The sequence below is a fragment of the Lissotriton vulgaris genome, chromosome 2_1 (genome assembly GCF_964263255.1).
Source record: "Lissotriton vulgaris chromosome 2_1, aLisVul1.2, whole genome shotgun sequence".
In the NCBI taxonomy this organism is placed as follows: Eukaryota; Metazoa; Chordata; class Amphibia; order Caudata; family Salamandridae; genus Lissotriton; species Lissotriton vulgaris.
The window spans coordinates 161427313-161441757 of record NC_141687.1 but is presented as its reverse complement, the minus strand read 5'-3'; the positions used below and the strand labels follow the sequence as shown (position 1 = coordinate 161441757).

The 14445-nt window shown below is 42.2% G+C and overlaps 1 protein-coding gene across 1 annotated transcript in view; it reads left to right on the top strand.

Annotated features, from left to right (window-relative positions):
* LOC147729755 (eosinophil peroxidase-like) overlaps positions 1–13843 on the top strand; it is a 65413-nt gene extending 51570 nt beyond the window's left edge. Inside the window, exons 11-14 of the mRNA XM_086954641.1 lie at positions 2234–2404; positions 8743–8980; positions 10755–10966; positions 12310–13843. Coding sequence (XP_086810767.1) covers positions 2234–2404; positions 8743–8980; positions 10755–10966; positions 12310–12332 — 644 coding nt within the window. The 3' untranslated portion in view covers positions 12333–13843. The remainder of the gene's footprint in view (positions 1–2233; positions 2405–8742; positions 8981–10754; positions 10967–12309) is intronic.
* The last annotated feature ends 602 nt before the right edge of the window (positions 13844–14445 follow it).

The following is a 14445-nucleotide window of genomic DNA, read 5'->3' as shown; positions in this document are numbered from 1 at the left end:
CAATGCAGGGAGACCAGCCAGAAAAATGACCTGCCAGAAAAATGGGCATGGCCGCAGCATTTTGGATCACTTGAAGACGGCCGACCAGGTATGCAGGAAGACAAAGGTAGAGGGAATTTACATAATCCAACCTAGAGATCACCAAGGCCTGTACGACCATCTTTCTATACGAGACAGGAAGTAGGGGGAGGAAGTTTTGCAGCATTCTCAACAACCCAGAGCAGGTTCCGGCCACTGGTTGTATCTGGGCCTTCATTGAGAGGGTGGAATCCAGTTTCACCCCTAAATTTTTAGCTGTGGTCACTAGTGCTAAAGGGGGAGGACATATCTTGCGGCCACCAATTAAGCCAGGCATCGCAGGGGCCGGAGTCAAAGAAAATAATCTCAGATTTATCTGAGTTACATTTCAATTGGTTACTTTTGAGCCAGGAGAAAACCTCAGATAAACAGTTTTTAATAGTATTGCCACTGAACTTGGCCCCCTTCTCACATGTGAACAACAGTTGGGTATTGTCCGCATATGAATTTTTTTTCGCACTGTGCTTCTCGGCTATGAGTGCGAGAGGGGCCATGTACAAATTAAACAGAGTGGGGCTCAAAATTGAGCCCTGAGGAACTCCGACGTTCATAGGCAGTATATCGGTGGAGAAAGGAGGGGACCAAATAGTTTGTTTACAGTTTTTAAAAAAGGAGGTGAACCAGCTCAATACAGTACCTCCGACACCCCAATCCTCCAGTCTGCTGAGCAGTCTAATAATGGGTACGGTGTCGAAGGCAGCAGAGAGGTCCAACAACACCAGTCCCGCATTTCCTCCTTTGTTCAATTGGGTTTTCATAGCTTCGGCAACATCCAGTAGTGCAGTTTCTCTGTGAAATTAGCCCTGAAACCGGACTGACTGGAATGAAGTAGATGATTGGCCTCCACGCATTATGTGGTAATCATATTGACATATTTCTCCAACACCTTGGAGAAGAAAGACAGTAGAGAAATAGTCTTGTAATTAAAGGCTGCAGCAGGATCTGCCGATGGTTTTTTCAGCATCTGGAGTATTTTGGCGTGTTTCCATGACTGAGGCATAAGGCCCTTCCGAAGAGCAGTATTAAGAATTAGGTTTACTGCAGGATTGAGTTCCTCTGCAGTCGATGATAGTATTTTAGCCGGGCAGGGGTCAGAGGGTGAGCCAGATTTGAGGGACTTCATAGTTGAGAGGGATGTTTCCAAAGGAATAGGAGGGAACTGCAACCAAGATGGTTCAGTACAACGCCTAGCGACAGGCGCTAGAGCAATGGCTGCATCCAGAGCTAGCGGCTCTGTTTAAAAAAAGTCTTGGATAGTTTTGATTTTAGCATGGAAAAAACATGCCAACAAGTTAGTCCATTTATTAGTCATCGTAAACAGGCTGCTTGTAGACTTAGGAGCTGCAACATTTTTCACGATGTTAAAAAGTTCTCTGCTTTTATTACTAGCCTCATTGATTTTAGTAGAAAAGAAGAGTTTCTTTCCCTTGCGAACATTTCTGTAATGCTCTCTCAAGGCTTGCTTGTAAATGCCTTTTTCTATGGAATTATAATTTGCCCGCCATTTCCTTTTAAGGCGTTTGCACTCACTTTTACTTGCCTTCAGGGCCATCGAGAACAAGGGGGAAGTGACTCGGTTAGTTTTAGTTGACCTCATAGTAGGGGACCCATTTCCAAAGCGCGTAGTTGGATTCAATGCTTTAAAGCGAGCACAACGTCCTCTAGGTTACCACTCAGGGGGATATGGTATTCACTAAGTGCTTTCTGCATAGCCTCTCGGGAAAGGGATAATCATAATCAAGGCTAGCACACTACCCCCAAACGATCAGTACGATGGAGTCCAATGCAAACATTGCAACTGCTCAGGATTAGCCCAAGCACAAACCATACACGTTCTCTCTGGCTTTCCAAAAAAACAAAAGCACTTCTTGGGCCTGCACCAAAATTTACAAGGTGGTTAAACAATAACATATATAGTACAAAAGTAATTACTCTATTCAAGTGGAAGGCTCCTTTTGACTCTGTTAAATACTTTAACAGAATTTGCATGGTTTGCGTACGAGTGAAAGCTAACCAGAAAGTGTAACTTTCATTTCCTCTCATACAGCCACTGCTTATGTAAACTGATGGATTTTCTAAAACTTCTTTGCTCTTTCAATATAGTCACAATCACGGTACAGATGTAATAATCCTTATTGATAATTTTGTTTTGCAGGTGGCATTGACCCGCTCCTCCGTGGCCTCATGTCAAATCGTGCAAAACTGAACAGGCAGAATCAGATGGTGGTGGATGAACTGCGAGACCGTCTCTTCAAACTATTCAAGAGGATTGGACTTGATCTAGCGGCTATCAACATGCAACGAGGCCGAGATCACGCCATCCCAGGTATTGACCCTTTTAGGTTGGGATAAATGAGCTTAGTGGGTAAACCCTGGTATCCCAGGTAAGGAACCAGATGGAAGAGAATAAAGCTTCACAGACAAGTGACTAGGAGAAAAAGACAGCATGAATTCTAGGTAAAAAAGACAAAGGGGAGAGAGAACAAGGCTTCACAGGTAAGAAACCAGGGAAGAAGGGAAAGAGAGATGCCTTAACTCAAGCCAGCAGCTATTAAACCATAACAAAGAGAGCTGAGCCTTCCAGGTAAGTAGCCTATGGGGCAACAACATAGTTTTCAGATAAGAAACTCTGGTACAGCCCTGTTGTCCAGAGTAAGAGAACATAATTGTAGATGTGCATTAAATAGACTTGTTCAGTTGAAAGCGAAGGCTTTTACCTAAAAATGTTCTTGTCTAGTGTATACGGTGGCAGTGGCGACTGGTGACATTTTGGGTAGGTTGCGGTGCAAAACTGCTACTTATACTGACCTCTCACTGTGTCAAGCAAGCAAAGTAGACCATCGTCAGTGCAGTTGTTTTATTAGTAGGTTTAAATATCAATCTGCATTAACAGTACATTTTTGCTGAATAAAACTGTGCCTGGTAGAACATTGCTATATGCCCAGCAGTACTGGCTGCCCAGCTCACCATTATTTATGCCAGAAGTAAAACCGTGCTTTTCAGATAGTGTTGTGCTGCTCATCAAAATGTGAGCATCAAAACATAAAATATAACAGAATCTACCAGGATATTTATATTGATACATACTTGAGCATTGCCCTAATGTTGGAGGTTTAAGCCAATAACTTTAGGGTTCTACTCTAATATTCTCAGGCACTTTTTTCAAACGATGCTTGTTATGTCAGCCTACCCGAGGTACTGGTAAAAAATCCCAGTGTGATGCACAAATATACCAGAAGGTTGGGCAAGTACTGCAAATGACTACTTAAGCTTGTCAGTTTTCTGCGAAATGTGCCAGCCTGCCATGGGTGAGGCATGGAGGCTCAGTTCTGCAATAGTGTTTCTTAAACATGTCCTGGCTGTTCAATGTGCCATATAGTGTTCATCGAACATATGTTTTCTTTCTTCCCTTTACATTTAACTCTAACTGCAGTAGGCACAACCCACCCCTTAACTGTACAATCAAAGCATAAACGTCCTGTGCAATTACACATATGTTTGAAATAAAACCCACAAACTGTTATTAACAAATTGGAACTGCCCAGGTACCAGATTTCAACTTCCTCTCACTCTAGTTCTATATGGCTTGTAAATTTTGGAAAGGAACTAATACTTTTACTGATTTCATAAAAGGAAACGAGTGGGAACATTTACAGATGTCATAAGTGAAACTGTTTTTCCACCAGAAACTCTTTTCATATCAGAAAATAACAGCCCAAAAAGGGGTTAAAGTCATTAAGTTTAAAAAGCAGGCTGAGGTCCCTGGCCTTTAGTGATCTCCTATGGTGGTTATGGAAGATGGTTTTAAGAAGTTTATTTTAATATCTATTGTCGCTGGTACACCACAGGAGACGAGGGTGGATGAAGAAAGAGGCTTTATTAAATGAACATCATAGCGAACACCTCAGCCACAGCTGTCAATATCAATGTTCTCCAAAGACTTACGCAGGAGCCTCAAATAGATTCTTGGCCACAACAACATTCTAACCGCATCAGCAAGGGTGCGGGGAAATAACATTCTGTTGTGGAGAGGAAAGGAAAGATGCAAGCCAGCGTGAGTCTCCTCCCCTTTTTCGGAGGATACCATAAATCCCCCTTCTATACAAACATTAAGTTCACACGAAAAGAAAAAGACCCAGGAACTCTGGGATGAGAACAAGAACAAGGAGGAGAAAGAGAACCAAGTATGGTAGGAGAGAGACCAATAGAACATGAAAACATGTGAAACTATAGTGAGCATATGGTACAATAATTAATCTTTGAGGAAACTTGGACGGCATATCTTTATTGCACTTGACCTGGTGTGAACTTTGGTTTTCTCAGTTGTCAGCTGCAGTGGGTGCACTTGCTACTACAGGGGTCTCACTCTCGCCTTCTCCAAGTGCGGCAAGGTTTTTGAGGGGGATAGTGTACTTCACTGCCCTCCCTAGGTTCCAAATTCTCCCGTCTTGAGTCTTAACTGCATTTCTGAATAACTTTATAATTCTCAAAGGTCCTGTAAATTTGGACCACTTTGCTCTACCCGCGTGAGCTTTGACGAAATCACCCACCTTGAGACCTATGCCTTTGACTGCATGTGTTCTGTCATACCTTGCTTTTTTATCAGTCATGACTCTGTTACCTATCACTCAAAAAAATATTCTTAGAGAGATCTTACCGCCCTTTGTGTCACTTCATCCAACCTGGTACCAACCTAGAGTTGGGCTTCCTAGCTTTCATTAGTTCAAAAGGTGTCAGGTTTGTAGTTTGATGTGGCGTTAGCCTATATGCCTCCTAACGCTTCATCATCTCTTCCCTTCAGCACATCCCATTGACTCTTGCTAACTGGATGCTCTCCTTCATGGGTTTGTTCAGCCTTTCCACGATCCCACTAGCCTCTGGGTGATACAGAGCACAGATCTTGTGTTTTATTCTATTGCACTCTAAAAACTCCTTCATTTTATGGGAGCAGAATTGAACCCTGTTGTCCATCTGTATGGTACTGGGTAACCCCTCCCTAAGGAACACTTCCAGCAGGAACTCAATGACTGATTTTGTGGTGATCTCTGAGACAAACTTCAACTCGGGCCACTGGGTACAAGTCTACCAGCACTAATATATACAGTGACCGGTTCTCTCCTGTTGATGGTCCAATTATGTCTAGGGCTACAACCACCCACGGGCCCTCTGGTGATGATCTACAGTGCAAGGGTGGCGTATGCAACTTGAGTATCTTATCACTAGAGGAGCATGGTACACACTCCCGCATCTTCCTCTCTATGTCCAAATCCATGTTTGGACACAAAAAGTCTAAACATAGCCTTTGTTTAGTCTTGGTAATACCAAGATGTCCCTCATTGGCCAAGTTGATCAGAATGTCCCTTAAAGTTCCGGGCAAAATTAGCTTCATGCCACGGAAAAGACACTGATCCACTATGGACAGTTAATCTCTAACCATCCAGAATGGTTTGAGTGACTCTATTATTTGTCCTGGACTGAGCATCCACACTGTGTCCTTTCACATACCCTCCGAAAGAGTGGGTCAGTCTTCAAACCTTCCTTTCACTTTGCTTGTTCTACCACACTTTCTCATTTTGTAGGCCCAAAATGTCATCCTTCTGTTTGCTAGCATAATTTTTCTCCTCCCATTGGTACCCTACAATGTGTGAGAGACAATCTGCAGCATGGTACGTCTCCACCTCGAATGTATATTTGTGTAGATTCACCACCTACCTCCTGATCCTACTCAAGATAGAGTCTAGTCCTTTTTTTGTCAAAACTTCAATGAGAGGTTTATGGTTGGTCCTCAAGTCGAACTTGATTCCCTATACAAAATTTCTAAATTTGTTAATGACCAAATGTGCAGTTAAAGCGTCCTTCTCAGTCACAGAGTAGTTCATCTCTGCCTGGCGCAGCGATCAAGAAGCAAATACTTTTGTCTCCTCCCCCTTTTCACACTCTTGAGTCATGGTGGAGAAGTGTGGCTCAATGATTAGAGCGGCAAACCCTGATGCAGAGGTCTAGCCCGGGACCAGGGTTCAATTCCCCGCCTTGGCGGGTCTTGGGCTCAAAAATTCCACGGATCTGATAATTCTCGCCTCGGTGCCTATTCCAATCATGGAGTCCCACTCTGCAACTCTGGGCAATAGCTTGCTTAATCTCCACAACGGCCCCCACAACGCTAAGGATGCCTGGCCTCCACCCTTGGGGGTGCCCAGGAGTGGAAGCCTCACAGGGAAAGCCAGGATGGGTTCCACAGCGGTATTCGTACAAGCGCCTTGAGACCCTTGCGGGTGAGTAGTGCGCTATACAAGTATCAATTTACAATTTACGTGGCAGCTCCTTGGCCTTTGAAGCTAGCATATGCTGTTATAACCGTTCTCCTGCCTGTTAAGAATGACCTCAGGTTGGGAGCATCCGCCAACGCTGCTTTGGTATCCTCAAACTCTTTCTGACACTCCTAACTTCAATCAAACATTACCTCTTTCTTTAAAAGATTGCGAATCTGGTATGTTCGCGTAGCAAAATTCTGAACAAACTTATTATAAAACTCAAACATACCCACAAAGGATTTGACTTCCTCTTTGGTTTTAGGTGGTGTAAGGTTTAGTATGGTGTCTTGCAGCTCTGTTTTAGGTAGTATGCCCTCTGCTGTCACTATGTCCCAGAAACTCTATTTCATTGTAACCTATTCTGCACTTTTCCTTTTTTACCATATGTTCCTGCTCCTGGAGCCTCATCAGAACTTGTTTGAGGTTTTGGTCATGTTGTACTCCATTCTCCTCAAATATCAGTACATCATCTTGGTAGCATAGCACCCCAGGGATCCCTTGGAGTAGATTGTACATAATTCTCTAGAAAACTGCAGCCGCTGACACAAGTCCAAACGGCATACATTTGAACTTAAAGCCCCTATGGGCGTGATAAACGCCCACAGTTCTCGTTACTTAGGGTGCAGTTTGACTTGGTAGTATGCAGGATTCAAATCAAGAGTTGAGAATACCTTGGCTCCAGCTACCCTACTATTCATTTGAGTGATGTTCGGCAGCGTGTATTTATCTACTATAACCTCTCTGTTCAGTGCTCTGAGGTCTATGCACAATCATACTGCCCGTCACCTTTCTTGGCCACTACTATCGGTGCCAGCCATTCTGTGGCCTCCACAGGCTCAATCACTTTCAAACTGCCGTTTCTCCAACTCCTCTCTTACCGCCTGCTACATGGATATAGGCAAGTTCCTCACCTTGGCTGAGACCAGCTGTGAGTTTTCTTTACGTTTTATTCAATGAACATAGTGTTTATGGCACCTCAACTGTTCTGAAAAAACTTCAGGGAATTCTTCTTCAATCTTCACTTTGAATTTGCCCTCTGAACCAGAATGTGAGGGTCTTTATTGGGGTTGAGATAGATCCCAAGATCCTTTTGTGCCACCCTAGAATTATTGTCCCACCTGTAGGATACATATATATTAGTAACAGCATATCTGTCTTTATATGCCACAGCTCCCCAAAAGAAACAGCTCATGTTTATCGGTTGTCCCCCATAGCCTCCCGGGTTTACATCTATTCTTTGCAGTTTTGTCTTAACCCTTGAACATTTTGTCATACATATCTGCTGAGATTATTGTTAACTTGGAGCATGAAACAAACATTGCTTCAATCTTTTGTTCCTCAATACTTTTGAAGTCCCTGGGATTACCCACACCTCTTCCTTCTATTTGCAAATCAATCTCATCACACACTTGTGTATTTTCTCGTCTAGCCTCCTTCTATAATTCATGTAACTCTTGCAACAGATCTTAAAATGAACTTTCCTCCCGCACTTGTTGCAAGTCACTTTTAATGCTGGGCACTCTTTGCTGTTAGTCAAATGTCCCACCTTCCGACACCTATAACAGTTTCCTCTGAAACTCCAATTATTCTGACTCTCCTTTGGCTCTTTTTTGGCTCCTTTAACAACCAGACATTGCTCAGATCATCCACAATCTCATTCACTTTTGTTTTCCCTGCACAGTCATGTTTTATCTTGCTCACTCACGGCATCATGTGCTCCACTTGTTTGGCTACAATTACCAGAGTAAGCACCAAGATATCTAATCAACAGCCTGACATTTGTAAAGGAAAGAGCCACAATATCAATAAAGAAACTTTGATATTCTGATACATGGGCAAAAAGAATCAACAATTGAAGTGAAAGTATTAGGAAAATGTACCCAGATGGCTATTTGGTCAGTAAGCCGTTTTGTGCTGTGAGCTTCAAAATGGGCACATTACAACACAGGAGATCTTAGATTCCACATCTGAGCTCCTTTATTATGGAATCCTGTCCCATAAGCCAGTTTAGGCGTGTAACCATATGCACCTTTCATCCTGGGATGTGTTGTGTGGCTTTAAAAACTGTAAAGTATGACATTAAAAACAGCAGAATTCAAATTTGTGTTTGCTAATGAGCCAAATCAGACTAAAGATGTCATACATGACATGAGTACAATTCACAGCTATGCCCCTAGATATCTTTAAGTGACGCCAGTGCCATGGTACATTGACCTTCACTTATAATTTTGGAAGTTGCTTTCAACCTTACACCTTCTCACCACCCAATACAAATGTAACTGATTGCTGGTTCTGGGTATAAATTAAAAAATTACTTTAATCTCACCACTGTTCTGTCTAACTCTCTTAATAGAGTATGGTGCGTGGCGGCGTTTTTGTGGACTCTCTGAGCCACAAAATCTGGCAGAACTCCGAAGCGTCCTGAATAATGGTGACCTGGCCAGAAGGTTGATGGCTCTCTATGGGACTCCCAGAAATATTGATATCTGGCTTGGAGGAGTGGCAGAACCTTTTGTTCCTGGTGGAAAAATTGGACCTCTTCTAGCCTGCATTATTGGAAACCAGTTCCGAGTGGCCCGGGATGGTGATAGGTAAGTGCATCACTTTTTAGAATATTTTTTATATTTGTGTAAGGAGATATGTCTTTCTCAAACAGTAGTAGCTCTTGATTTGTGGTGAGAGACCCCTGAGAACAGTTCAGAGATGGCTAGGTGTCCTTATGGAGAGAGTGTGTACCTATATATGAAGAAGACACTAAGTCTGTGGGAATATAGCCTAGATCTGTGTCTGTTGGAATACACCCCTTAAGTTTGTATCTGTATAGAAAATTCCCTTTCAGTCATATGTCTGTTGGGATACATCTCTTTAGATATATATAAATAAAAGAACTACTTTCACTCAAACCAACTTGGATTTTTGTGTTGTGTCTTAAAAAAGAAATTATCCTTCTGTTCAAAAAAAGACCGCCTTGGAAGAGAGGAACACATGCTCACACCTTCCCTTCTACTTAATCAATACAAGGTTGGAAAGGTTCAGAGCCTGAAGCAAAAGTTTGTCCAGCATTTTAGGAATCAATATCCAGTACCAGGATCTCTGGACCATTTGTTTCCCTTAGAAATTAAATGTGTACAAAGATTCCCCTTCTGGCCTATGTCTGTTGGGTTAGATCTCTTTATGTAAATATGTGTAAAGAGAATTCCCTTCAAGTTTAAATCTGTTAGTACAGACCTCCTTAAATTTGTCTGTGTACCTTACAGACCTGTGGGTGACCAATGATTGGTAATGACAAAGGAGAAGAAACAATGTATACAAAATTACATAGCAGTTAAACATTGTTTATATTAGCTTCTGAATGACAATTATTGTATTCATAATCTCTGTTTGCGTGTCAGTTCAAATGAAACTTCTAGCTGCAGCCAAAATGTTTCATCACTCAGATTTCTCTCAATTCAATGAGCTGTATGAAAATTCATGCAGACAACACAAAAGGTTATATTTCTGTAAATAAATGATGAAAGTCCTAATTTTGATTTAAGTAGATGTAATATGTAAATGTTCGGAAGCCTAATCAGTGTGGGCATATTTTGAGTGCAGCAATCACTCTGGACAAGTATTGAAGGCACATGGTGAGGCAGCACAGGTGTGGTATCCTCTATGGCCTAATAGAAAAAATCAGTCACTTCTTGTTAAGATTACCAGATGCCTCCATCAGGGAGACAATTTTCCAACCCTATACTTTCCTTTATCAATCTATTGCATTCTAAAAGGGGCACTAACCCAATTGGACTATATATCTAAAAATAGTGATTTGGAAAAGGAAACCCACATCTCAAACATGGGCTCCATGATGCAGGGGACTCATCTTTTATGCTTCTCTCCAGTCCACGATTGTAATGGGTTCATGAAGCAAGACTCTGCTGAGAACTTTACCATTTAATCTGACATTGCCCAGCAGTACAATAATGCTAGGTGGTGATAGCAGGCGCAGACCACTCACTCTGCAAAAGGGATTTACTCAAGTGCAATATTACACACTTATGGGTAATACTGTGCATGAGTTAGGACTTTAATGTTGCAAGGTCATCTTTTGTGAATTGCTTGCAGCAATACATCTGGCTATGTGCATGTGCAAGTTACACTTACATGTGCAAGTTGTTTTTTGGATCGGGCGTTGTCTATCTGGATATGCATTTCATCATGCAGTGCAAATTTTAGGTTTGGGGTTTAATTTGTGTATGCCTCAGGGGCTAGAAGGAATGTGATATTGGCAGTTGTAGCCAATAATACTGGGGTGAAATGTCTCTGAAATTTGCGTTGTATGTCTAGCAGACCTTCACCATGTGTCCTTCTTTCTTTCCAACACAGGTTTTATTATGAGAATCCTGGTGTTTTCAGCAGTGCCCAACGACGCTCTCTGGAAAGGGCCACACTGGCGCGAGTCATTTGTGACAACACAGCAATCACTGAAGTGCCGAGAAATGTCTTCATGGCAAACAGTTACCCGCAAGATTTTGTGCGTTGCAACCAAATTCCTCCCCTCGATTTAAGTCCCTGGAGGAGCCGAGGCTCTGAGCCTGGTAAGTTCAGGACGATACATAATCTTTGGGTTTTCCTTCCCAGGGGTGTGCAAGTACTATCCCTGAAATAGGGGATTCTTGCAGATTCTCTGACTGGTGCTGCCTGCTACTGGCTACAGAATCCCAGATAGTCCTATTTTGGTGGTGATAGTTTTCTAACTAAGTGAAAGATATGCCTAGTATTACTGGAGTGTCCTTGGGTGCATAAGAGATTAGGGCCACACACCCGTTCCAATGTTGTTGAGAAGGTTCACTGTAATTCCTCAAAGTCAGACAAATGCCTGAAAACTCCATTACCCCTTTGACTGTCCTCCTTGTCCCAGTTCAAACTACTAGTGGAGGGGCCCCATACCAGAGTTTCCACACATTCTGTAAAAACATACTATGTACAACAGTTCTTTATCTAATTTACATTGCTATGATGTATAAATACACTCCTCTTTCCAAGATTTCCAGTTCCAGGTTAGACGCTTTTTCTGTTTTAATTTATATGCTTCCATTTTGTCTCGCTCAGCTGGCAAATATTCAGTTTAGTGGTCCGAGGTACCATTCCCGCTCACAGGCTGGGCTTGGGCAGGGACCTAGTTCTGGTCTCAGAATGCGTTGCATGGAAGCCACTGGGGTCAGCATTCCCATCGCTTAGTGGTGTCGGGAAAGAGTAGCACATGTTTCCTTTGTTCCATTTTCTCATTTCGCGATATGGGAGTCGGTAACTAGCAACCCATATATACAGAACCATTCTGCTAGGCCGATTGTTCTTCTGTTTGCAGCTATGAAGGCCAGAAAGGTAAGTTTCTATACATTGTCTGTACCTAATTCCACATATACGTACCTTGGTGATATATATCTTCACAGTACTTAGGTGTGGAGTTTAGATTAGTAAATACTTACATCTCTTTATGAACTAACCTTTTGCTTTTTTGTCCCTGGATATTCTTTTAAAAATATTCTGTTCCATCCATTTCGGCATTCAATATTCACATTCCCAGTCGTATTTTCCAGTACCAATAAGTAATCTAGACATTATTGTTTTCTACCACTCACATTTCTGTTCACATCCAATCCCTACCCCTCATCTGGATTCAGTTTCACACACGCTATCTTCCTCGTACATATCCACTTTTTTAAATTCATGCATATAGTGCGTCCTACTTGTGCTTGCCTTCCTTCCCACATCAGACTTCTATCCTACTCATATATAGAGTATGTAAATCATGCTTACCTTACGCTCAGACACACCCACCTCATTTCCTAACCCTACCCACCTCCCTCTATTCATTTAGCACTGGTTGAATTTGCCCTCATTTTATTTTGCTCCAGTAACACATGTTTTTCTTCCACAGAGGATGAAGATCCCACTCTGTAGGAGCCAGCGATATCCAGACCGAAGCTCACAAGACATTGAGCTTTCACACCAAGCAAGGCAATCTTACCTTTGATCCTACATGGTCCTTTAATTGATGCTGCTCTATCACCGTTGGTTGACAGTTATTTAATTACTTCTGTGGAAACTTCAATCTTGCAATCTTCCTACCAGTGATCCTCCACTTCACGCCAGTGTCTGGGAAGATATTTTTCTTGAGAGGCACATTCACTTTAATGTGTCGTGAGGCCTTCAACAAGATCCCACAAATGTATGGAATGATTTTTAATACTGCAGTTCCACCCTCAGTCCCAGCATATAGGGTGTTATATGATCTTGCACACCATTGTAGTGATTGCAGAAACCTTCTACCTGAGATTCTACACCTAACCTAGTACATGGAGAAACCTTCTTCCCCAAATCCAACATCTAGTTCTAGTGCTTGGAGGGACTTTCATCCTGGGATCCTACACCTAATACTAGTGTTTGTAAAGCCCTCCATTCTGAGATCCTAAACCCAATCCTGGTGGGTGGCAATACCTTCTTTCTGAGACTGTACACTTAATGGTACTGCATGGTGAATCCTTCATCCTCAAATCCTACACCTTATCCTAGTTTTTGAATAAATCTTCACCCTGAGATCCTACACCAAATCCTAGACAGTGGAGAGACCTTCATTGTGAAATCCTGCACACAATCGTAGTGTTTGAGTGATATTCATCATTAAAACCTGCACCCCATCAAAGTGTCTGTATGGACTTTCATCCTGTGGGCCTGAATGGAGTCATGGATACTAGAACCTGCCATTCTACACTCACCATACTCTAGTTAGAAATGTCAGCCTAAGATTTTATGCTCAGCCCTAGTCACTGGAAGGACCTTAATAATGAGATGCACCACTAGACTGCAGTATTCAATTGAAATACCTTTGCCATGAGAGCCTATGCTAAGTCCTTTTCTATGTCAAGACTGCCGTGTATCAATCCTAGGCATCAATCTGTTCATGATTGTCATAATCCATTCAGCAGCAAGATTCCTCTTCTCAGCTCCACCTGAAAACCTCTGCATCACTCGTGTGAGTGGTGGATCACAGTGTTTGGTTAATGGTAGAATCTAAAAGGATGTGAATAATGAAGTTTATCTGATTTGATTCCTAATTCTAGGACAAAAGGGCACATAAAAGACCCTCAGGTATGCTATAGAAAAAGTCTCTTTAGATGGTTTTTCACATATCATGAAGTCAGAAGATCCTGCAAGCCTGTCTCTACTACTGTGTTCATGAAAGTCATATGTTTTCCTGAAGTATATATTGTTCCCCTTCCTTTCAATTGTCTATTATGAGATATTTGCACAAGATAAAGCTGGAAGCATACTTTCCTGTAATTCTAGTTTGTATGCTCATCCAATTGTTTTGCAACGTATTCGGGGTCAACTATCGAAATGCTGCCATTATTCCAAGACTCTGAATTTAACATGTTATTTTTGTTATTAATAAATATGTTTATTGAGTCCTACTATTTTCTATGTCTGTTTTTAACACCTTCTTCTCCGCGTCATTAATTCTAAGGAGGAAACATTTTCTATGGGACTTTGGAACATGTAAGGATCAGTGCTTATTTGATGATGTGCTTGTCAATAGATTGGCTGTTAGCCTTCAAAGAGTGTACTGAAACATGGGAGTTTCAGGAGAATGCTTACTAGTTGCTCTTTAGCTGTGTTCCTTTGGAAAGAGCACATTATTGCCTACCGAACGCTTGGGTTAATTTGCCAGGCCAGGCAATGAACCTGGACCTGTGCCTGAAGCAGCCAGAATATAGGTTCTCCTGAGTATGCTCTTCCCTAAGGCTGAATGTGCTACTCCTTTGCCCTGCAGACACCACTTCTGTGATGCCATTCACAAGAGAGCAACACAGCATGTACCCATGTTACAAGTATATCACCTTCTGACGCCCTCTCCTTTCCATGCTACATTGCACGACCCTCTAAGCTCCAGTGCAACAAGTGTACTCAGGTCTCACACCAGCAGTTTCTTTAATACTCCTGCTGCCCACTCCAGCAGCAACAAAGTTGAAGAGTGTGAGGTGTGGGACTGCTCACTCTTCATGTAACACTGCCC